The sequence below is a fragment of the Epinephelus moara genome, chromosome 11 (genome assembly GCF_006386435.1).
Source record: "Epinephelus moara isolate mb chromosome 11, YSFRI_EMoa_1.0, whole genome shotgun sequence".
NCBI lineage: Eukaryota > Metazoa > Chordata > Actinopteri > Perciformes > Serranidae > Epinephelus > Epinephelus moara.
The window spans coordinates 2034389-2059894 of NC_065516.1; the positions used below are offsets into that span (position 1 = coordinate 2034389).

The following is a 25506-nucleotide window of genomic DNA, read 5'->3' on the forward strand; positions in this document are numbered from 1 at the left end:
TAATAGCCAAAATGTCAAAATATAATTTACAGACGATCACTGACCCTGATGAAGGCCACAAGCCGAAACGCGTCGGTCAATAAAGTTTCTTTTCCATACCACAAGTGTTGCTGGAGCTCTTTTGACATTTTTCAGTGTTTCCTCACTCTCCATGCACCTTGTGAATCGGTGAAGTTGTGCCAGAAACCACTTTCTACCTCAACAGACGATCACTGCTGCCTGACCCGCAGGTCCATTTGTGGGTCCCGCGGGTAACGGGTCGACCCGCGCATCACTACTCAGCTAACCCTATAAGGCTGTACACAACAGTAAGGCTATAGACATTATATTATATTCAGGCCGGCAGAACCAGCAGCACATCGGCTCTACAGTGCACGGCACTGCTGATTAACCATTTTATTGCAGCAACCAATTACTTGCAGAGGCTTCCTACAGCTGCCCGCTAGGCTAAAACATCGCTTCAGGTTAAAGTGGGAAGAAGCAGCGGGTTTATCAGGCAGCTGAGTGAAGCTGGGTGAAGTGGAGGCTGCGGAGAAAGCACCGGGATGGGTTAATTAATGTCCGGAGCTTGAGCAGCCCGCCAGGTTGCCCGCCTGGCTCGCGGCCCGGCTGCCCGCTAGGCTAAAACATCGCTCTCACTCACGGAGAAGAGTAGGAACGTTAGCGTTAGCTCCCGGTGTTAGCACCAGCCGAGATCCGGCAATGGCTCTAGCCGAGTCGGCTGCCACCGCGAGCCAGGCGGGAACCTGCGAATCTTTGGTATTTTTGGTTGAAAAATCAATTATTCCCAAGGAGTCAGAGAGAAGGCAGACAGCAAACTGGATATCATTTTAGTTGATGAGAGCTGGATGGTAGAATTAGGTTAGGCTGGCAAAGATAAAACAACAAAGGTAACAGCAAACAACATTACTGTTCAAAGTTTAAATAGTTTAAATTTTTGTTGTCATTTGCAACGGAATTTACAATCGATGTTACATAGCTTCTTCACACAAAGAGAAAACACGGGCTCTCTGGGCAGTTACTGGACATTACTGGCATTAAAAATAGACTACATTAACATGGAAATGATTTTATTTCATTTTTTTTCTCCATTCTTATTAAACAATATGGCATCAACATATGTCCTTATGCATGTTTTGTTTCACCGTCCTGCTATTTCGTCAGACTGTTTGTTTTTCCCATGCCATCCAGAAGGTGTTGTCTGTCTGCTGTTTACTGTCTACCTGGTTCCATGTAAGCGCAGCAGTAAAGCAGTTAACAGTTATCAAAATAGCTGTTCTGTCTCAATGACTTGATTAATTGTCCTAAGAGTTTCTTATCTTAAATGTACTCAAAATTTCAAGATTATTTGAAGTCTAAAGGAGAAAATAGATGTTGTGTTGCTTCTCCTGGGTAACTGACACCTGCATAAACATAAACAGGTCCACTAGTCTGTCAGCAGAACTTGTTGACAGACACATATAGGCTAGTTGTTCCCTGAAAAGAACATGTACCCTGAAAAGAATGCGTGTGAAGGAGAACCGTGCAGTCCACGGTGCCGCAACACCGAAACAGGATTCCTGTTTCACAACAAACTTTCTAGAAACTGTTGCCACTTACCGAGCTGCCCTCAACATCTTGTTACTTCTGGTCACATAGCTGATTATAGGTCAGATACTGTAGTGAGACACACATTTAAGACCTTCTGGTGTGGGAATTGGAAATCTGATCCCAGTGCTGCTGTGAAGGCCGCCTTTCTTCACCACCAGTGAATAGAGGCACAAGAGACACAGAGAATGAACGGTCTGCCTTTCTTTAGTCGAATGGCTACTCTGAGGTATTGTCTGCCCCAGTTGCCATGGCAACTGCTGGAGCACCTCAGGTAGGTAGGGCTGCTTTTTCTGAGTTAAGCGAGGATCTGATGAAGAGGAGTGGAGGCTGAAACAGGTCTAGAGTCTTGGCTGAGCTGTGTGGGCTTGCTGACGACAGGTCCAGCTCTGCATCCGTCACCAACCAGCATCCTAATTCTACATGAGCCAATGCTGTTGAGTTTAGGGTAGTACGTTTTTACCTAAGATTGCGGGAAAAAGGTAGTTGGATGGTTCTGGAAGTGTTGGTAAAAGTTTTTCCAGATGTTTGAAAGTCAGCCAAAATGAGAGGTTTCTATCCATAATTTACATTTCTGATGTGAAAACAAAAACATGCAGGATTTAACTTGTCAGTAGGAAGACAAGCACAACAGATCACTGTTACTTGAGATGTTGTTTATGAGAGTTGTTCAACTTCACGCAGCTCTGCCCACTGGCTGCTTGAGTCCTGAATATTTTAAATGGTTAAGATGTAAAATGTAGTTAATATACCTGAAAATGAACTTGAGGCAGCCAATGACAAGATTGTGTTCAGATGCTGTCTTAACACGTTATCCTATATTATGTTGAATATAGAAAAGCTAAATTATGTAAGCTAGTAAAATATATTTCCATTCTATTAGTGAGTTGGCAATCCATGAAATGAGCCTCAACTACTATTACAATCCAGTAACAGAAGCCAACAGTACCACCATCTAATCCTTTTACACTGCCTCTTCAAGGTGGGAATTTTTATGCTGTTATGCTGCCTTGTTGCTCTTTATATAAGGTGGGATTGCAGTATTGGGGGACATAGTTGTCTCACCAGCAGCAGAGGTAGTAACAGTGCCAAAAAGGTGACAGTATGAAAGGGACAGCTTCCAGGATGGGACTATTGGCGGGACGGGTGTGCCATTTTGACATTATGTGTGCGACCCACTGCCGGGAGATTTAAAAAGCAGCTGATAGCACTTAGCAGCTAACTCAAAGAAGAAGAATAACAGCTGAAAATGTCCGCACATTTGGTAAACAATGAGGTCTGGGGGCTCCTTACCCTTTGAGTAGAGGGTGAGATCAACTGTCTCAAAACAGGGAAGGTAAATGATGTTATTGCCATGTTAATGCCATTATTATTGCCTCCGTGATTTCGGCATGCTGTCTGAAATCACACAATGGAGCGACATGATGCCGTGGTAATGCAAAAGTGGTGTAAAGAAAGGACATCGTAGCGGCTCTAGAAGGCAATCTGTGTAAAAAGGGCTAGTGTGGCAGTTAAGTTTGCCCATCTTGCTAGTACACAATCAGACTGTGGAGGTCTGATTGTGTACTAAAGAAAATGAACTGGCTACTGGTGAGATGTTTAAACTGGCTTGAGAGTTTGTGGATTGACCAGCCTGTGTAACACGTAGGCCCAGAATCACTTCCTGTGCTTGTGCTGGCAATAGCTGGTAGCTGGATGAAATGACTTGTTTTGCTTAATCCTGCTAGATGAATATAAAAAGACTTGCACAGGATCTGAGTTTTAGAGTTGCTCTCTCTCATTGTCTGCATTGAAATTATAAAGAACCTCTGGTTGTAATCACATTTGGGAATCTAGCATTGGTCCAAAAGTGGCAGATTTCTATTTAACTTCAAGACATTTTTGATTCTGACTGTTGCAGCAGGTGAAGCAGAGGTGTAGCTTTGTATGGTTGTAGTTGGTGGAGAGCAGTAGTGGCAGACTGCAGCTGCAGTGATGTGGTCAGTCTGTGGGAGCGGGGGGAAGGGATGCTGGAGACGGAGGTTGGGCGTGGAGAGGACGACAGATTTTAGTGACTGATGAAGGCCTGATCCAAGTCTTGATGTGCCTGGAGCTTACTGCTGTGTCACGGCTTTCCCTCTGCCTCAGTGCTTCTCTTTATCATCATACCCACAGTGTGGCTTGGTGAACTAAAAGCAGAAAATGCACTGCAGTATCTGAATTGAAAAATTGTACCGTGCAGTGGTGTTCTACAACTGATACTCATATTTTGTATGAGTATCTCTGGGAAATAGCTTTGCAATAAAATGCATGTAGATCATTTCTGGCATTGGAAAACAGGAGGTTGCACAAAAAAAATATGTCTACTGCTTCTTTTTAGTTTTTCTTTTCAGTTAATCATTCAAGTCATTCAGTGCCCAGAAATGTCAAACATTCACTGTCTCCTTGTTTTCAAATGTGAGGATTTGTTGTTTTTCTTTGTTTTATGTCTTGGGAAGTTAAATATTTTTTGAGTTTTGGACTGTTTGGTCAAACAAACAGAACAATTTGAAGAGGTCACCTTTGGGTTCTGGGAACTTGCAATTAGCATTTTTCAACCAATTAACAGATCTACTGATGATAAAAATTATTTTCTTTCCAAAATATTTACTGAATTAAGAAATCCTAATAGTGCTTCCCAAGAATTAAACATTGAGTTTATTTAAAAGAAATTTCGTGTTCATTAGTTTTTGTCACATACTTTTTCTGTTGTGATATTGGAGTTTTCAAATTGAAACCATAATAGTTTGGATGCTGTTGGTCCTCAAGTCTAATTTAAGGAATAGTGACAAGTAGAGATGCACCGATTGTGAAATTCTGGGCAGATGCTGATGTGTAAAATAACAATTTTGCTGATAGCAATATTTTTGTTGTTTGTTTTGCTTTTGTTAATTTTTTCCCATTTGACCAAGGGAAACAAAGACATCTACATTATTGTAAAAAAAAAAAAAAAGATAAAAAAAAAAGAGAGCTGTTGTTAAGTCATGTATTCCGTCATAAATTACCCTATAGTTGACGTTTCAAGCTTTCCGTTCTTCATCAAGCTGGTGAAGAGCTGTGACTTGAACTGGTTGGGCTGATGCGGAACGTGAAGCTTGAAACGTCAGCTCAGTGGTTATTTAATTGAATATTTAATGGTGCATAGTCTAGTGTGAGAACTGTTTTGTTTTTGGTTTTTTGGGGGGGTTTTCTTGCATGGTCTCTTGTCCAGCGCCTTGTTTTTTTATCTTCTGCACGTGTGTGCTTTTGTTAGGCCTTTAATATAATCCTTCTTTCACATGAAGAACAGAAACACTGCTTCAGAAACCTTTTTAATGTATATAATATATCACAGTTGTCTATTGCCTAATCTATTTTATATTGTTGTTAAAACATTAACAAATTTCTCCTTCAAACAACTGTTAATTCATTTTTCATTTTTTCTTTCCCCAAACTACATTTTACAAGATTACGTTTGAACACATCATGAGAAGGTTATAATTTACCTTCGCTCATTTACCCAAGAGAGCTTGAATGCATCATAATGTAACTCGATGTAACACTCAATGTAACTTGTGCAGCCTCGATCAACAGTTAGTTCTGGCCATGGCTGTTAAAATTAACTAGCTCTCCTCCTGCTGATGGCAACACACATTTGTTGTCCACAGTGTAGCATTATCAGGAAAACAATGGGGTGCGTCCCCTAACACATCAGTAGTGAGTTTACTACGTCCTTTCGTCCTGACAGCGAACCATAAAAGATCTCTGTTAGTCCTAAACACAGTTTTCCCCAGTACAACTTGACGCCATTAGTATTGAGCCCTGCTTTTTAGCCTGTGCAAAATTGATGTGACACAACAGAAAAACATCAGCCACTGCCATTGGTGAATGTCATCTCACTTGCTGATAGGCGCATGGCAGTCAACAAGACAAATACTGTCTAATACCAATGTGTGCCAGATGAATCAAAACTCAAAATTAATATTTTGGGAAAGAGGTTGGCCGTGGAGAGGATGACAGTGGTAGAGAGTAGGGCTGAAACGATTAGTTGATTAATTGATTGGAAAAAGAATGAATCAGCAACTACAGTATTTTGATAGTTGATTAGTTGTTCAAGTTGCTGCTTTCCTTTGTCTTATGGCAGTAAATTCAAAAGTTTTCGGCTTTGGACAGTTGATCAGACGAAACAATTTTAAGACATCTCTTTGGGCTTTGGAAAATGTTTTTGGTTATTTTTCAGCATTTTTCTAATGTTTTTTTGAAACAAGATTATTACTAGCTGTGTGTGTGTTTTTAGCTATGTTATATGAATATTAGGGTTGGTATGAGGAAGAAAAAAACGGTCCGGTTTTTGTGAAAAACCGCGTCAAGTCGATAATACTGGATTTTCGCCACTTGGGGGCGCAATTGACTCATTTAAAATAAAAAAACGACCATAGGACAACAGAGTGACAGTAACACGTTTCTTTTATTCCTTACAAATAAATTTTGCAGCTTACTCAATCAGTGCAAACAAGGGTTGCCTCCTTCGTCTGGCTCAAAGCCAAAGTGTTGCCATAGTGGCGCATTCTTTGATTTCTTCGAGACTAAATTGTCCGCCATTATCAACTCCCCAGGCTACAGTAGAGGCCTCAGCGCATGCGCACTCGCACCCCCTAGCTCAGTCCCCACCCGCCTGAGTATGCGGTCCGGTCGGTCTCAAAAAAAAACAAAAACGTTCCAAGACGGAGTACCGAACTGAATTGGTATTACCGAGAACCGACCCAACCCTAATGAATATCTAAATATAGTTGTGTCATGAGCAACAAACGCACACATTTCCTTTCTCATTTAAAGACCCACATTTCAGTATTTTGCCTACCCATGTCTTTATAAGCAGCAGCAGCAGATTCTTAGCTGCCATATCCCTGAAGCTGCTCACACGTCTCAAGTGTTCATTCATTGTGTGGCATCAACAGGGACAGGAAGTAAACAGAGTAGGTCACTCAGCTTCCTCCCCTCTTCCACTAACAGACTATTCCACTTGGGTCACGTCCTTAGTCTCTGGCCCTAATAGCTGTGAACGGCCAGGGACGGGCAGCGCTGCATGCCTGGTGCTTCTAAATATAGCAGGGCTGCCTACATGTACACAGCAGTTTCTACCCATGCACCCTCCTTTTAGTCTCTCTGCTTGGCTGCATTTACACAGCAAAAACTCTGGTTTCTCTTTTTTAATGACTGTTCTTAGATGTTCTGCATTATCAAGATGAACTCACTGTGAAGTTATATGCTGTGTGGTAAAAATAACAATGTCATATCTCAGTTTGGTACCTGCATGTTTTAAACACAATGTGAGCCCTTAAATATTAATGTGTTCCTCATTATCAGCAATTTTTAGTTTTCATGCAGAGCTACCAAAATTATCACAGTTGTGAAAGACATAACATTTAATTGCTGTCAACACAGCATTGGTTGATTCAAATTGGATCTGCAACTGATGATATTTTTTTATTTCAGTTGATCAGATCAGACTTTTTTGTTTCATCAGTTAACAGTTTAATCTAAAAAATGTCTGAAAATATTGCAAAATGCCCCAGAACCCAAGGTGACAACTTCAAATAGCTTGTTTTGTCCGACCAGCAGTCCTAAACCAAATGACATTCAGTTTAAAATAAAAGAGCTACTACTCAATAGTAGAGCAGCAGATTTTCACATTTTGAATAAAAAATATCTTTTTATAGCTTGCTAAGTTGCATGTTGTGTGATCCAAGCCTAGTCTTCTGTTTTATCTCACACCCAAAAGAAAGCAAACTGAGCCTAGCATTTAAGGTACTCTTAGCAGTGTTTGGTAACCTGCCTTTCGTTGTTATATTTATTTCATTTCTTAACAAGATCTTTGGTAGACTGTTACATGGTTGAATCAGTATATGTACTGCTCTCCAACTCTCTATCTGTTGCTTAATTTAGGACAAATTAAAGATTTTCACTTTGACATACTAAAGCGTTATCTTTCTGTTGATCACTGTCCAGAAAGCCTAATTGCTTCCACTCAGCTGCAATTAAGTAAAACAATAAAACATGAAAAAGTCAAAAGTATCAGCCTTTTTATTGGTTCTTTGTTTGCAAATAATCTGCACAGATATTTCTCCCTGGTGTGAAAAGTCTTTTAGCCTTTCCTCTCCCTGTGCATTTCTGTGTTGTCACTTTGTGTGTCTCGTTGTCTTTCTCTCTCTGTGGCTTGAAAGATGTCGATGCGGCAAACTCTGGCATTCATTTACCTTCTCCTCTTGTCCTGACCGTGGAGATGAAATTACAGCTTCAGGTCCGTCAATTAGCCTTAATGATGTGGCCTCCTTGGACTGTCATCAGCACAACCGTTAAACCAGCTGCGTTTACTCTTCTGATAGTGTCACAGTCATTACCCGACCTCAATTCCCCAAACCTAGGGGTTTGGGGAATTGATTCACAAAAACCAAAAATCGATTTTTGGATGTTGTTAAGACAGTTAGGTTGATGGATAGAAGCAGAACTCAACTGCAGGAGCACAGTGCAGCACCTGCATGATGTAAGCAAGGATTATCTTGTAGTTCAGGAGGCAGGAGTCTGGGTGCATTTTAGATTTAATCACTTATGAATTTGATTTGTGTGATCAAGCATTTAATGGATATTTTGCAATAACAGACACATTGTCTTCTGTTTTTGGAACAACAACAACAAAAAACATGTGACCTGTGGTGTGGTCAGTATATTACACTTTCATTTTATTAATCTCGTACAGACAGAAGACCATGACATACCTTCAAATGAATGCAGGGAACCTTTTTAATTAAAAAGCTGCATACTGGCGCCTATTTTTTATTTTTCTGTTATGACAGAAAGTTAACACCATGGCCAGTTAGCTTAAAGATTTACTCTACAGCATTTGCCTAAAAAACACAACGTGCTCATACAGAAGTGATCCCTCTCAGTCATTACTTATGACCCACTCTCAGTGTGTGTTGGTATATTTTCTGCAGAGACTCTGCTCTCTTCCTGTATTTTTTTATTTTCTTCTTGTCTGTGTTCACGACATTTATAGGTGTGTACTCCCACAGCACTCACTTAAGCACATGTTTACATGTTTAAATCATAAGCAACTGAATCAACTGAATATGTTGAAGTGTCTTTCAGCAACATGATAATACTCTCTGCACTACCTAAAGGTCTGGATGAGTCTTTTGGATAAATGCTTAAAGGTAAAAATTTACCCCCAGTGTCCAGAAAGGAGCTTTGTAGATGAGGGAGACTGTGCACTGTCTTGACTGGACTGGTGAAGGAAATCATGGAGGCGTTGAAGTGGACTAATCTGTTATTAGCTGAGTGACGTCAGGGTCTGGTCAGCACTGCATGGACAGGGATCAGAGCCAGGTGTCAGCAGATGGGCCTTACAACTGACCTGTCTTAACTGTGTACAAAGCACTGAGGAAACTGAGACTTCGCTAATTGATGTTTGATTCTAGGATTTACTATAAACACCAAGATTCACTGGTCTTTTTATATATTTTTATGTAGCTTGTTTCCTGGCAGTAACAAAGATTGTTACTCAAAATGTATTTCTCTTCATCTTGTTTTGTTTGCAGGTCATTTGGTGAGGATTGCCAAAGCTTTTAGGTGGAGGAGTGGCAGAGAGCGCCACCCAGGCGTGCAGAGTGGGACTGCATCCCGCCTCACAACCAACGACCAGCTTCCTGAAGCGCTGCTGCTGCTGCCAGATGGACTGCGCACTCTGAGAGCAGAGCGAGCCAGGCCACAGAAACCAACCGAGGAGAGGAGCCGGGGGGAGAGCGCCCACCGGAGCAGGAAAGGGAGGGCATTGTTCGGTAGGGAGAGGAGAGGACAAGGGGCTCTACGATGTCGTCAAACAGGACCCAGAACCCCCATGGACTGAAACAGATAGGCCTGGACCAGATATGGGACGACCTGCGGGCTGGCATCCAGCAGGTGTACACACGGCAAAGCATGGCCAAGTCGCGCTACATGGAACTCTACACGTATCCTGTCAGTTTGGGGAGGTTGATGCTGTGAGGCTGTGATGGGGGGTTTGAATGTTGACTGGATTTTTGGATGGAATGATTACATTACTTTACAAAACACATTTGTTTAATACAAATATTAGCCCTTTTTTTAATTTTTATTTTTAAATACATATAAAGTTTTAAAGTTTGCACTTGGTTCAGGGTGACAGCGGCATTCCTGAAATATAGTAAACAAGCCAACTGTGCTGATGATGGATGGGAAATGTGCAAAACCATTTTTTACAACACTAGATATCAAACAAAAGACTGTCATATTAAGCTGCTGTGAGCTGTAATTTCACCATCTCTAAGCAAGATAATGTTATTTTGGAGCCTTACTGTGCAAAGTGTCTCCTCCTCTGTGCTGCTGCATCTTGTTTGTACCAAAGACTATCATGAAAGTCAAGAGCGCTCACTCAACACTCTTAGGAACAAAACGTCTCAAACAGCACACTGCACAGCACACTGAATAGCCAAAAACATACAATCAAAACAAATGCTGGACTTTAAGCAATCTCAGTCGACTGAGGGGTCTCCAACTGATAATTAGATTCTTTGACTTTCAGGGGACAGCCCTAGTTTCTAGATATTGTGACTAGAGGAACATACATTTAACACACACAGACATTAAGACACTCTTGTCTGATATTTTGACCAAATAATTGAGAGAATTATTGGCAAATTAACTGAACCACATTCAAGTCTAATCTTTAAAAACAAAATGTAAACAATCAAATGTTTTTTAGTTATTTACTGTACTTAGTCTGTAATTTATTTACAGTGATGCTGGGTTTAAAGGGTCTTTCACCACCCTAGACCTATAATAATACCTAGATATCGGATGCCAACATGGCACCTATTCAGTTAAATGGAGTTTCTCGTCTGGAACATGTGCCAAAAAAAAGTTTCTAGCTTCCAGGTTTACTTCCACAGTTTTCGGCCCTCTTAATATGCGCACTAGTGTTTCCCGCTAGCCCCACCGCGACTTCCTGCTCAGCCCGTACACTTAATGTTGTGATGACATCACAGACTTTCAAGTAGTTTTTCTCTGCTCGAGGAAAGTTTTACAAGTATTGAACTTCATGGATCAAAAATTCATAATAGAAAGAGTAACAGTTGACCTTGTTTGCAGTCCGAGGCGTCCTGTCAGCAGTTTAACTGATGTCTCTTTTACAATAGTGGTCTACGGGGAAAATGCTTTTTGGGCTGCAGGGGATTGTTTCTTGCTGCAATACTGCGAGTGGCCACTGGGAAAAATTGGAAGCTAGGCTGAGCTACTTTCCTGGGGGCTTGGTCATTGTGGTGTGGGAAGTGTTTGCAGATAAACGGTGTTAAAGCGCCTTCCATGACTCTGCCTCCTAGAGCTCCCTATCTCCTAGAGCTCCCTACCTGTACTGTGAGCAAACATCCACTGGATGGCATGAAATTAAGTGATTTGCGTTGTTTGGCGGATTTTGCACACGCCCCACATCCTGGCGATACAGACCTGGTTGAAAATTGGTAATATCCCTTTAATGTTTGCCAAATTTTGGCATTTGTTTAGTCAGTAGCCACCCGCTCTGTATGTTTTAGTGTAGTTTGTGCACTGACTTGCTACTTCCTTCTTCCTGAAACACAAACCTGTTTTATAGCTTTTTGCCAAGGTAATAAGTTGCAACCAAAGAATGCCCAGTCGGCCAGAGTCCTGAAAACAGGAAACAAACCTTTGCTTCAAAATACCTTCTACATTATCACTGATCTCAGGAGGTCTTGATCAAAATCTATTTTGTTCATGAAAAAGGGAGGTTGAACTCCAGGATTTTTCAGCAACCAGATCTAATTAATCACTCTCTAAACATGCAAACTCCACAGAATACACAGTGTGCATTACGTGAGTGTAAAGGACACAAAGAGATGAGTTTCTCTGTGGGCACATTTTGTTGTTTGACAACCTCGCTTCCTGTTACGCACCTTTGCAGTACTACAGGATGTCATTGTTTCCCTGAAGTACAAAATGCACCCAGTCATATAATCTCAGAACTGTAATCCTATCCTGCCAGGCAGAAAGAACAGCACTAATTTGAACTTTATACAAACGACAGTATATTGAATGACATGTTGGCCTTTCAGAGCTTTTTGTCTCAATGTCTGCATCACAGGTCACTAATTATAGCAAGCTTTGATGTAGTTACAGAGTGATGCACTCTACGAAAGAGAGAGTAGAGTAAATAGTTCCTCTTCTTTTGTTTTATGTAAAGGTCAGCTGCATTTCAGAATTTAAGCTTTATTTAACATCTTTATTTCTTTTTCTTCTTATTCTTTTTTTACGTGTAGTGTCCCTGTGTTTATTCCTTAACCCTTTCCACAGACATGTATATAACTATTGTACCAGCGTCCACCAGTCCAGCCAGGGCAGGGGCTCCGTGCCTCCAGCCAAGCCCTCCAAAAAGTCCACGACTCCAGGTGGGGCTCAGTTTGTAGGCCTGGAGCTCTACAAGCGACTCAAAGAGTTCCTGAAGAATTATTTGACCAGCCTGCTCAAGGTGAGTTCACACACTTCAGAAGACCTCAACACTGGGATGTTAACACTGATATGTTTTGTATAGTTTTCAGACCAACACAGATGTACCAATAATCTCTTCCTGTCCATGTTTTGTCTTTCTCCTCCCTCCTCTCCTGGTTATCACCCCAGGATGGCGAGGATCTTATGGATGAGTGTGTGTTGAAGTTTTACACCCAGCAGTGGGAGGATTACCGTTTCTCTAGTAAGGTCCTCAATGGGATCTGCGCCTACCTCAACCGCCACTGGGTCAGACGAGAGTGTGATGAGGGACGCAAGGGAATCTATGAGATATATTCGGTATGTCTGATATCTGCTTCTGTCTTACTGTCAGTGCTCAACAGATGCTTGTGAGGCATGCTGGTCACAGAGCTGCAACGATTAGTTTATTAATCAATTTGTTGATCGACGGAAAGTGAATTGGCAACTATTTTGATAAACGAGTAATAGTTTTTGTAATTTTCTTTTTAGTTAAGAAAATTGGCAGGTTTCATGCTGCTTTGATAGTTTTCTGTGTCATACATGACGATAAACTGAATAGCCTTGGACTTTTGGACTGTTTGTCAGATAAAACCATGCAATTTGAAGATGGCACCTTGGGCTCTGGGAAATTACTGACAAAATGATTAATTGAGAAAATAATGGGCAGATAAACTGATAATGAAAATAAGTGTTAGTTGCAGCCCCAGTCACAGTAGAGGTTAAGTGAATGCTCAAGGTGTAATTGGATCTAAACAGATATTTTTAGCTTCTAATCTGAATGCTTAAGCTGCTGTTTGAAAGATGTGAAATGGATATTTTGTGTTGTTACTAAGCATAAAAGATGCTAACAACCATCCAAAATTGCTGTGCATCTCTCTGTACTTCTTATGTAATAGTTTTGCAGTGTAGAAATTCAGAGTTGTAACATAGCAAGAGTGAGTTCGCAGTAGCCGCAACCTTCATGCCAAATTTCAGCCCCCGAAGGCAAAAAACTGTAGCCTCGAAATATTGGGGAAATTTTGGCAACTAACTGACTGACAGAGTGAGCTGTAGAGCTGCTGGTCACAGCTAAAAACAGCCCACTGGGAACTACAAAGTCAACTTCAGCTGCCTTTAAACATTTGCTGTTTCCTTCCTAGAGAACAGACTAGCTAACATGTTTGACTTGTACCTTTGTTAGTAGTGCTACACTTCAGATAATATGAAAGGATTAGCTGATTGACATTACTGGTCTGATCAGTTGAAATACTGGATCTAATATCTGTGTGAGGAATTTGTCTCCCACAAATTATTCATTATTATAGAAACACAAAGTTCAGATGATATACTGTTGTCAGAAGAGAAGGAATTTTAAAATAAAAGTCCTCTGTCTTGTGGATTGTATATCTCTGAGAGCTGACGCTTGCCCAATATTTTATGGTCATCACAAAACTAATGTTTCAAGTTTGTGTGGAAACAGCATGAATTTAAAAGTGATTTCACCAGAATTTAAAGAGTATTTAAGAATACAGATTGAGGCCTGTGTGATTTTTTTCAGTTTTGACCAGTGCCCTGCCTCCAAGGATTCTCCCTGCAAGACCTTAAAAGTCAATTAAAACTCATTTAATTTGGGCTGATATGGATCATGCTGAATAAAGGGACCAGAGACATGTTACTAACATGCAGCCTAAACTCTTGACCTTTTGTTGACCTTCTCATTCTTCTCTCCTCTCCTGCACTGCTGTTTCCTCCCAGCTGGCACTTGTGACCTGGAGGGAGTGTTTATTCCGACCCCTCAACAAACAGGTGTGTTTTTATAGCAGTAGAGTGAGAAATACAAAAGATTCAAACAGTTAATAAAACAGTGTGATCTTGTCTTTGTCAATTACGTTTATGTGTCCTAAATTTACCTGCAAACCTTTTTACGTCAGCCTTATTTTTTGTCACTGTACAAATAATTAACAAGAGTTAAACAACTCTCTTTTTCAGGTAACAAACGCCGTGCTGAAGCTGATAGAGAGAGAGAGGAATGGGGAAACCATTAACACCAGACTGATCAGCGGTGTGGTCCAGTCTTATGGTAGGTCAATAAGTACAGTGACGAAATAAAGACAAAGAGCCTGCTATTCTTGGCAGACATTAAATAAAGCAGGAAGGCATATACTTGTAAATTTGATGTCCATAAGTACAAACAGTGAAGATTCATAGCAACTCCTAACAGAGTATTTAATTTTTTTTTTTATTATTGGCCCTTCATGAAAGTGTTAGCCACCACAGCTCTTCATTGAGACAGAGATTTTAGAGTAAATTACTTTGTTGAACTGAAAATATGATTGAATAAATAAAGTGAGAAGCTAAAAAAAAACTCAGGAGAGGAGGTCAAACCCATATTCTTACCGTAACCACACCGAACCTTTTCCAAAACTAAACACCTTAAAGGGATGGTTTGGGGTTTTTTGAAGTGAACTTCTCCATAATCAGTGTATTACCTGCAGTAGATGGCAGTTGACACGTCCCCACTATGGAAAAGCATGCAGGAGCGCTGACAAAGAAGCTAAGCAGTGTACTGCTGTGGATGGGGGGCAGCAGCAAAAAGTACATCAGCCACTTAAAAAAAATCAGTATCACTTTAATTGTACGTTACATTTAGAATGTTTTTACTGCTTTAACTTGCCATCAACCATTTTCCTTTCCATAGAACTTCCTGTATTCCTACGTATCTCTCTTTCCTCCCGTTTAGTTTCCCTCTGCTAAAGTTCTCCTCTATACTCTGGTTCATTAAGGTGTCCTCTTGTCTCCCCAGTGAACAACTCCTCGTCGCCGTCATAATCACAAATATTGTTGCCTCTGCGCCGGCAATACATGTGGCCTGAGGCATTATGTTTTTGGGTCGTCGTGCGTCCCATTCGTTGTGATGAATTTTTTCCAAATTTGACACAACTGTCCACTTGAACTCAAAGATGAACTGATGAGAATTTGATGAAATGTATTTGGCCGAAACTCAAGAATGCATATGCTTATTATGTCAAAATTTCTCACAAATGTCCAATAGGATATAATTATGAAGTAATGACATTTCATGTCCAAAAGGTCAAAGGTCAGCTTCACTGTGACAAAAACATTTTTCTGGTCATTGCTCAATGTCATACCTCAGGAACAGAAGGGGAGACATTTGGTCAGACACTAAATTGGTGACACTAATATGGAAGTTCTACGATCCAGAAAATGTAGTGCCAAAGGAAAGGTCTGTCTAATGGCAAGGTAAAGTGGTGAAAATACTCTCGCTACAGTGCAGACTTACTGGTATTGATTTTTTTTAGAGGGGACTGTATTTCAGGGGGTTAACATACGTTTCGCTTCTGACCTTTTTCACAGCAGTACATTGCTTAGCTTCTGTATCAGCACTCCTGCCAACCGCCATCGACTGTAGGTAATACACTGAATATAGATAGAATAAGTACCTCATACAACCCCACCTCTAAAAACCCAAACTATCCCTTTAACTCTAATGTAACTATTTAAAACTTTATACCTAATCTTAACTATTTCAAGGCTTAAATCTAAACAGTCATCTTTAACCTCGTACCTGAGGGCAACCTGGTTGGGAAGAGCAGTTTCAGAGCTTCTGTGTATATCCCTGAAGGGTCATCAATTCGGCTTTCTCTAGCTGTGATCATAAATATATCTCTGTCGTCAGTCATTATTCAGTGGAGACAATGATATCTGGTTTGATTTGAGGCCTGTACTGTCCTGATGGATCTGAAAAAACTATACTGAAAGAAATACAATATATATACAAGTTAAATGATTTTGTTTGGCAAAGCTATGAGATGATGTCTAACCTGACTTGATCAGCTGAAAATATATTTTAATGCTACAGTAAGTTTTATTGTAAATTGTTAATGAGATGTTGGATAACATTAGATACAAAGTCAAGTCCAGGTGTGGAGGCGTATTTCCCCCAAGTTATTTTTTTCCCATAAGACAGCGCATTTTTAGAAATGGAGCTTTAAGTGTTATTTAGTTTTTCCTCTTGACCATGAAATTATTGCACATCCAACTTAAAGATTTAATCCCATTCAGTGGCTGTGAACATAATATCACAGGGTTCTGAGGAGTTGTGACACCTCACATTAATACCTGTCCTCCATCTCCAGTTGAGCTGGGTCTGAACGAGGAGGACGCCTTCGCCAAAGGCCCCACGCTGTCTGTGTATAAAGAGTACTTTGAATGTCAGTTCCTCACTGACACAGAACGGTTCTACACACGTGAGAGCACAGAGTTCCTGCAGCAGAACCCCGTCACCGAGTACATGAAGAAGGTACATGGTCTTTCCACTTCAGCTACACACAGTGATGGATGGATGGATGGATGGATGGATGGATGGATGGATGGATGGATGGACGGACTCAACACGGCAGATTTTATGCAAGCGTTACTTGTTCTGCTGCTTATAAAACTGCCCTCGGTGTAACATTTAAACTGTGAGTGCAGGTGATTATGTCATCATAATAAAGAAATTACTGTATTTTTTTTTTTTTCCCCACAGGCGGAGGCTCGTCTGCTGGAGGAGCAGCGGCGTGTGCAGGTTTACCTCCATGAATCCACTCAGGATGAGCTGGCCAGGAAGTGTGAGCAGGTCCTCATAGAGAAACACCTGGAGATCTTCCACACTGAGTTCCAGAACCTTCTGGATGCTGACAAGAATGAAGGTAAACCTGCAATTTTTATTTTAGTGCCCGTGTCATCACATTATTGTATACCTTAGATTGAACCGCAACGTCCGTTTCTTTGTTTTCTTCGAATACCGTGGTTACGGGCACTTTCAGGAAAGTGGTATCTGTGACAGCTCCAGATTGTGTGCAAGACATATAAGCAGCTAACATTACATGGAGCAAATGATGAACTCTCTCTCCGCGACGGATGCTTCTGTCCTGTCGGCTAACACCGTCTGGGCCTCGCTGTTATGACATACCTACTTTTCAACGATCACAACTTTGTTTTCTTTTTAGAAACCAAGTGGCTGATGTTTAATTCATTCATTCATTTCCCTAATTCATTAAGTCATTCATTTGTCTCTCCCTTGTTGTCCTCCTAATCTAACGCTGAGGGAGGTGTGTGTGGAGCCAGCAGTCTGCTGTAGTCAGCTTTGCTAACCTCCAAGTCTGCCCATTTTAGCGGTCCAATCAAATGCGAAGGATTTGATTAAATCTCTCTTGGAACTGTACACCGATATTATAAATATTCCATTTCACTGGGATGTACGTCACAGCACAGAAGCTAAAGATGCTCTCACTTCTGTTTCACTGGGACTTCAAGTAGCTACAGATGATCTAATCAGCCCCAGGTGACTTATCATTTAAATCAGTGAAAGCTACAGTCACTGCTGGCTAGAAAAAGAAGCCCGCTACCTGAATGATTTCTACGTTCAGTATTAAAAGAGAATGGGGGGATATAAAAGATCTGATGAGAAATTTGTGAGCTCTAGTGTGAAACAGGTGCCAGATCCATACTGAAACTGGTGCCCGACCCTGCTGCTGTGTATGAATTTACAGCTTACTGTTAATAATGGAGTGAATTTGAAAATGATACAATTTGTGTAATCGCTACATACGTTATTATCTTTTTTAGTAAAAATGAAAAATCAGCAAAAAGGTCTCAGCCCAGTTAAACAGTACATTCTTGCTTAACAACACACTACATTGTATTTAAAGGGACTTTTTTGACTTGACTATTATTGATATTGAGCAAACTTCTCTCTCATGCTGTTGTCCCTCTGTCTCTCCTCTTAGACCTGGGCCGGATGTACAACCTGGTGTCGCGGATCACAGACGGTCTCGGTGAACTGAAGAAACTTCTAGAGACTCACATCCACAACCAGGGCCTGGCTGCCATTGAGAAGTGTGGAGAGGCAGCACTCAACGTATGGGCCACTTTTTCACATCTCACTCATAGTTTTCTTTAACATGTCAGCTGACAAGATTCACTGATCCAGACCTCCTTCAGTGTGGACATAGACAGTTTATTTCTTGTCAGTTAACAATAAGAATAGGAGGCAGTAGATAAAATGTGTCAGGGATTGTTATTTTCTCTTTTCTGGTGCCATGTATGTGCAGGAATTTGTTTTGTTAACATTTTTGCAAAAGAATTACAAAAAAAACCTGGTGCAGGTACGTAATCGCAAAGCATTTTTTGCAGTCGCACGGCTGTGAAAGCAGCGTTTTATAGCTGAAGGAAGAGACAGTGAAGCACCAAGAACAAACACAAGCTCAGTGTTGTTATGTCTGCCAGGCTGATCGCTGCCCTTTCTCACCAGAGGGACAATGATTAGTATTTTTAATACAAAATACATTTTTTGGGGGGAAAAAAGATGTTCTGATCAGCCACATTATCAGTATATGCTGCACTACTAAGGTGTGAGTAGTAGAAATGTAAAAGGTGAAGCCAGAACTGTTTTTTAATGAAGAATAATGCAGGGAATTCAAGCAAATACATTGTGATAGAACCAAACGTGTGTGTGTGTGTGTGTGTGTGTGTGTGTGTGTGTGTGTGTGTGTGTGTGTGTGTGTGTGTGTGTGTGTGTTTCATCCAGGACCCCAAAGTGTATGTCCAGACCACCCTGGATGTCCATAAGAAGTACAACGCCTTGGTCATGTCTGCCTTCAACAACGACGCTGGCTTCGTGGCAGCGCTCGATAAGGTCAGAAATTTCTCTGTGAGGTCAACTTCTGATCTGCCTGTGAGATCTCTGACAAGTCAAAATATCTGTGGGCTTCACTGTAGGACTGGGACGATAAGCTTATCTGCCTATTCATTTTTTCTTTTCTTTTTTTCTTCCTTTTTTAATGTATGTGATGTCATGTTACTCGCAGATTATCACTTAAAAAGCAAACTGTCTTTCCATCTCCGCATTTGAATTATATTGATTTAGGCATTAAAACGTTGATTTAGAAATTATAAGAAGAGAAATCCCAATACTTGAGTGAGTGTTGTTTTCCCCACCCCTACTTCACTGTAACTTGGTCATTTTTGCAGATCTAAATCTAACATGTTGGTTTGTTTTTCCACAGGCCTGTGGTCGATTCATCAACAACAATGCCGTCACCAGGATGGCTCAGTCGTCCAGCAAATCTCCTGAGCTGCTGGCCAGATACTGCGATTCTTTATTGAAGAAGAGGTCAGTGATATGTTGTGTGGGTGGGTGGGTGGGTGTGTCGTGTGTGCACCTGAATTACAAACGGGATTGCAGTTCTTCAGCTGTCAGAAACATTTAGGGCTTGTTGTCATTCGATTTTTAAAAAATATTAGGATGTTGAACAAAGTTAAATTCTGTAGTTTGGTCATTCTGTGTCAAATCAGGATTTTGTTCAAACTTCCTGTTTATTCTATGCAAGACCAAAAAAAAAGTTCTGTAAAATATTTTGGCTGAACTCTGAATTGCATAATTTTTTTCCACCGGGAATGTTTTCATTTTCACCTCCTAAAAAATGACTTGGACTGAAGTTATTTTCAGGGTTCAATATTTGATATACTGCAAGTATAACAAGCCATGGTTGCAGTTTTTTGCTTTTTTGATATGCCAAAATGGGGATGTACACCGTTTTGTCTGGTTGCCCCCACCGGATTCATGGCAGTAGGACTTTTATGTGTGAAGATACTGAATCCCAAAAAATGACCTCCTGTCTGAGATGTTTTTTTTTTCAGGGGAAAATAACATTTCCAAAAATTCAAAAATTACGACATTACCTGTGGCAAAAAAAACCAAAACAAGTAATTCATAGAATTCTGCCAAAATATTTTACAAACAGGGTTCCCATGGTCATGGAAAACCTGAAAACGTCATAAAATTACATTTTCACATCACATTTTCCAGGCCTGGAAAAGTTATGGATTTAGTCAAAAATAATTGAAAGTTTTGGAAAAGTCAGGAATTTTGTTGTGTGTGATAGAATTGTTAGAGTCATCTTCTGTGGATAACTTTCCATGGAATGGAACATAACGACAGATTTATTTTCTGTAGCTGCTGAGGCAGCAGAGCTCTGATATGTATCGATGTGATGTTTTGTTTACCATCATGCAAGTTTCTCCATTTTCTTCCCACCTGCTGTCTCTCTCTTTATGTATGCCTGCTAGCTGAAATTCTGTTTGATTGTGACATGGTTTGGAAAAATGTCAGGCATGTGGGGCAAAAAAAATGTTATTATGGTTTGTTGAAAATTCATGGAAAAGTTTTGAAATTTTGTCCATGAAAATGTGTGGGAACTGCGAACAAAATGTTTTTGTGTTTTTGGTTTCAAATAACACAAAGTTCAAACAAAACCTAAAATGTAATCAAAAATCTCTGATTTTCTAGTTGACAAAACAATATCCACTCAAGGTTTTCATCCTGGGACTGTTGTATGCATACTCAACCTCCTCAGTTGCTCTTCCTGAGGTTTCTACCGTTTTTTTCCCCGTTAAAGGGTTTTTTTGGGGGAGTGTTTCCTGATCAGCTGTGAGGGTCATAAGGACAGAGGGATGTCGTATGCTGTAAAGCCCTGTGAGGCAAATTGTGATTTGTGATATTGGGCTTTATAAATAAAACTGATTGACTGATTGATAATGAACAAGCTGTTGAGCTCAATTTTAAAAAACAGTTCAGACCAAAGATTAGCGACAAAAACGTTTCAGAAAGTTGCAGAGAAAAGTTGCAGCAGTGTGAACTGGCCAGTCTGAGCTTGACTCAAGCCAGGTGATGGTGTCACCTGCAACTCAGCTGGTCAAATCACTGGCGGCTGGTTTTAAACTCAAAAGCATTTCATCTGTTTCATAGCCAGTTGGCTTGTAGTGAAATCTGCTGGTCAAGTCAAAATGACCGCAGACGGCATGTTCGCTCTGTCCTTGCCGAGCCCTCTTTTTTTGTCCTCGTGGCGTGCTGGTGTTGGACGGCGGGTTGCTGCTGCTGCTCTCTGTGTGTGCTTGTGCCCCACCCACACACTGACTGATTAATTGGCGCTGGTTATTTATAATATTGTGGTGTATTGATTATGAAAACACTCCATCTGATGCTGGTTTTGTTTCTGTTTTTTTGCGGTTTCATCACTACAAATACAACTGTAGCCAGTATCTCACTATCACTATCCTCATTCATATTTTAAGAAGCTACAAATTATATTCAGCCTCAAAATAAACCTGAAAAGCTGGAAATCAGAACGAAAGTACAGAGAGTTGTTACATTGAGATGATGCACCGTCTCATCTAGTTGCATTGGTGTGAACCGGCAGGTTAATAGAATGTTGCAGAACGGAGCATTGCAAGTAGTTGCCTGTTTCAACTCGTCTTGTTGCAAATCCTTTGTCTGAACTGGGCTTAAGTCCAACACAGACATGAAGTCCTAAAAGTGCTCAGAATAATATAAAGTTTAAAAACATCTGCAGTTTCATGATATCTGCGTAAACTTGATCTGCTGATAGACAGTAAGCAGACTTTGAGTCTAGAATTGTTTTTATAAACTTCTGTGTAAACTTTTGTAGTTTCGTAGCTGATTAAGGATTTGAAGAGGTACTGATTTATTCATAGCACACACACTGCAGCACCTGTGTGTTTTCTCTTGGAAAAAAAAAACTGTTATTCTGAGCTGTCCTCACCACCTAAGGCAGAGTGAAATATAAACTCTTATTGTTTTTTCTACAGCTCTAAAAACCCAGAGGAGGCAGAACTGGAGGACACACTCAACCAAGTGGTGAGACACTTTGACCCGTATGTTTGCACAAATGTACACATACACAGCAGCAGTTGCACTGGAAATATACCACCATAACTACTGACCTAGTTACTTGTGTTTTATTAGTTGTAGGCAGGCACAGAACTGTAGTAGGACATCTGCAGTACAAAACAGTTGCTTCTGTTTCGTGCAGGAGACCAGCCATTAAACAAATTAGCAGAAAATGTATATCAGCACTGTTGTTTTTTCTAAGTACTAGTGTACTTTTTTCCCCTTTGCTCCAGTTACTGTGTAATTAAAGAATTTCAGAACTAGGATGATGGTATTTGAAGGGATTTTGTCACCATTTTATCGTAGTAATTGGTCCTTATTATTATTGCGTCTCTTAGATAAATGAAAAAATATAAAATGTATTCAAAGGGATGGGAGGTTTTAAACATGTTGAAGGTCCAGTGTGTAGGACTTTGTGGGCTGGAGTATAACAACACCTCAAAAAAGAATAGTTGTGTTTTCGTTAACTTAGAATGAGCCATTTATATCTACATAGGGAGCAGGTCATCGCCTTGAGAAGGTATAGCCGCAGCAGGAGCAGCTACGTTACTACCCATTAGCTACATGACTCACCCACCTTAACCTACAAGTCGACATGCAATCAGTCCCCTTCCCTTCTCTGCCAGATGAAAATGCTAAGTTAGCTATTAGCTAGCTATGAAGTATTGCGTTAAAAGAGAGGAGGTCAGGGTAAAGGTTACACCTCATTACTTCTAAAGTGAATCAAGTCTTCATGTGTTAGGAATTATTGATACTTTTGACCTGATATTTATTTAATATTGTGGCGTTTAGCACAGTTCAGATAACCATTGTGGTGGTGGGTTTGTCTTGTACTAGTGATGGGTGTGGTTTGTAGGGGCGTGTTGTGTACACTACAAATTGAATGTGTCTGCAGCTATACATGTCTTTCTTGTCTATGGAGATTGCCATGTTGCACCATTGTTTCTACAGTAGCCTAGAACGGACAAACCAGACAGTGGCTCTAGATAGAGCCATTAACATTTTTGTGTTTGCCACCATAGTTAGTATGTCGTGTGACGAGAGCGTCAGAAAAAGCATTGATTTATAAAAAAAAAAAAAAAAAAAAAAGTAAATCTGCTTTATTCAGTGTTTTTACCAGTCCGGATCACCTGGTCTGTTTATTTGGGAGAGAAAGAGACCTCTGTGGATTTTTCAGCCTCCGGTAAAAACCTCCTCGACGTCTGGATCTTAAGTTATTGGAGATAAAAGGTTAGCACACATGAGCAGGTGCTAGGCTAGTGGCCTGTCTGGGAAGAGCCAAACAGTATCAAAGAAATAAAGATTTTTAACGTAAAACTGCTTTATTCAGTTCTTTGTGTTTAAATCTACTGGTCTATTTGTTTTGGAGAGGAAGAGACCTCTGAGGACAATGATGCTCCCAGTAAGAACCTCCTGAACAATGAACGCTGAAGGAAATCAAACCAGGAGAAGTTTCAGCTGGTTGCACTCTGAAATCCTCACCACTGCCTGATGCCACTAAATCCCCCTGAATCTTACACACTAAACCTTTAAATGCAATTTTATTTTTAAAATACACTGACGCGTGTGTTTGTGTATTACATGCTGTATACAGTATGTGCAGCTTTAGTGCAGTACGGTACAAAAAGGTGCACTCAGGTTAGAAGTACATTAAGACTAATGTTTCTTTCCTTCTCTCAGATGGTTGTGTTCAAGTACATCGAGGACAAAGATGTTTTCCAAAAGTTTTACGCTAAGATGCTTGCCAAGCGTCTGGTCCACCAGAACAGCGCCAGCGATGACGCGGAGGCCAGCATGATCTCCAAACTCAAGGTGTCACTCGCACCAGCCCAGTGCTCCGTCACACACCGACAAACTGCAGAGAGCTCACACAGCCTGCATGTGCATGAAAACATCCACATTAACACTAAACTGTCAGTTTGTGCGTCCTCAGAACCTCACACTGAATCTGGTTTTGTTTTTGCAGCAAGCATGCGGGTTCGAGTACACGTCCAAACTGCAGCGAATGTTCCAGGACATCGGAGTCAGTAAAGACCTGAACGAACAGTTCAAGAAGCACCTGACCAACTCTGAGCCTCTGGACTGTAAGTAAACGCACACAGTTAGTGGTTTTCAGGTAACTGACCTTAAACATGACCGAGAGAAACTGTATTTGGGACTTAATATCTCAGTCTGTCAGTGCGCTTCAGTTCCACCAACTCTGAAGATGCTCATAGTTTCACTGTAACTACGTGTGGCAAGAGCACCTAAACTCTGTTTGCTTTTTGGCACAGTTTGGAGTTTGTTTCACTCTTTGCAGGTGCTTTTAGAATTACACATTTTCTTTTTGTCTTATTTGTGCAGGTTTAGCTGACGCAAAAGCTGTGTGATCCTGTTGTGAATTTGAGTTTCCAGTTCATTCGGTCCTCCTTGCTAAAACTACTGCATTCTGATACAACAGTGCTGCACTAAATCTTCCTTTCATGAATGCTAGTTTTAGCTGGGTTTACCTAATAAACTTTACTGTTACTCTTTGTGATCTTACTTCAGTATTTTTGCTAGTATGTTAACAAATAGTGTTTTTATTTAATTTTTAAAAAATAGACTGGACCCAGGTGTGTCAAAGGACATAAAATAAATCCCATAATTGAACTGACTCTGATTGTTCCTGTGTGTATCTTACAGTGGATTTTAGTATCCAGGTTCTCAGCTCTGGTTCTTGGCCTTTCCAGCAGTCCTGCACCTTCGCTCTGCCTTCTGAGGTAAGACCAGTTTAACGTATAAACATCTTATATTTCTCACTGTGCAGAGTTTAATGAGTAAAATCTACGGTATGATTTGAAGACTGAGGCTTTATTCTGTTCCTGCTTTGGGAGGAAAATGTGTTTTTGTGGCTGTGACTTGGTTCAGACCAGTGTGAGCAAGTGTTGACCTGCTGCAGCAGCTACAGGTGCTTGTTGATAACATAGTTGAACCTTCCTCTATAAGCAGAAGGCTGTGGCTGGTTTCTTTTTTCTTCTAGAAATTTTAATTACAGAGACAATGCTTTAGTGTTTAAAGCTCACAACGAGTCATCAGTGTTGATGGTTTGGTTGTTACTGCACTTTATTCTCTTAACCAGGAGGACTGAATCTTGTATTTGATCCTCTGCAGTTTTATTGAGTGAACAGCAGTCATGTCATTGCAGTTAAAACGCTTTTATTCCCAGTTTTATAGCCTTGCCGTAGCCAGAGTTCTTACTTGAACCTTCTCTGTGGCCCCTCAATGTCTGTGGACCTCAGTTTGAGAACCACTCCTCTGAACTCCTCTCCTTATCTCTCTTTGTGTGCAGCTGGAGCGAAGCTACCAGCGCTTCACAGCGTTTTACGCCAGCAGACACAGCGGCAGGAAGCTGACCTGGCTCTATCACCTGTCCAAAGGAGAGCTGGTCACCAACTGCTTCAAGAACAGGTGAGTGTGTTGTTACAGAGCTCACAGGTAGAGGGTGCCGTGTCCCTTTATTACAGCATCATATCACACTGTTGACTCTGGACATCATCTCATGTTTGACTGGCAGGTCATAGTGATCTATCGTTTAGTTGTTTTACTTGGTATTTGGAGGTTGTTTATTATTCTTCTGAAGCATGTTGTCTTAGATTCTTGTTTCAATGACCAGT

General features: G+C 40.7%; 1 protein-coding gene across 1 annotated transcript in view; it reads left to right on the top strand.

Annotated features, from left to right (window-relative positions):
* LOC126397579 (cullin-1) overlaps nt 1-25506 on the top strand; it is a 37516-nt gene that overhangs the window by 7132 nt on the left and 4878 nt on the right. The window contains exons 2-16 of the mRNA XM_050056468.1: nt 9183-9593; nt 11965-12139; nt 12289-12456; nt 13873-13923; nt 14107-14197; nt 16275-16438; nt 16667-16829; nt 17910-18040; nt 18710-18817; nt 19188-19294; nt 21790-21838; nt 23552-23683; nt 23838-23955; nt 24536-24612; nt 25182-25300. Coding sequence (XP_049912425.1) covers nt 9454-9593; nt 11965-12139; nt 12289-12456; nt 13873-13923; nt 14107-14197; nt 16275-16438; nt 16667-16829; nt 17910-18040; nt 18710-18817; nt 19188-19294; nt 21790-21838; nt 23552-23683; nt 23838-23955; nt 24536-24612; nt 25182-25300 — 1793 coding nt within the window. The 5' untranslated portion in view covers nt 9183-9453. The remainder of the gene's footprint in view (nt 1-9182; nt 9594-11964; nt 12140-12288; nt 12457-13872; nt 13924-14106; nt 14198-16274; nt 16439-16666; nt 16830-17909; nt 18041-18709; nt 18818-19187; nt 19295-21789; nt 21839-23551; nt 23684-23837; nt 23956-24535; nt 24613-25181; nt 25301-25506) is intronic.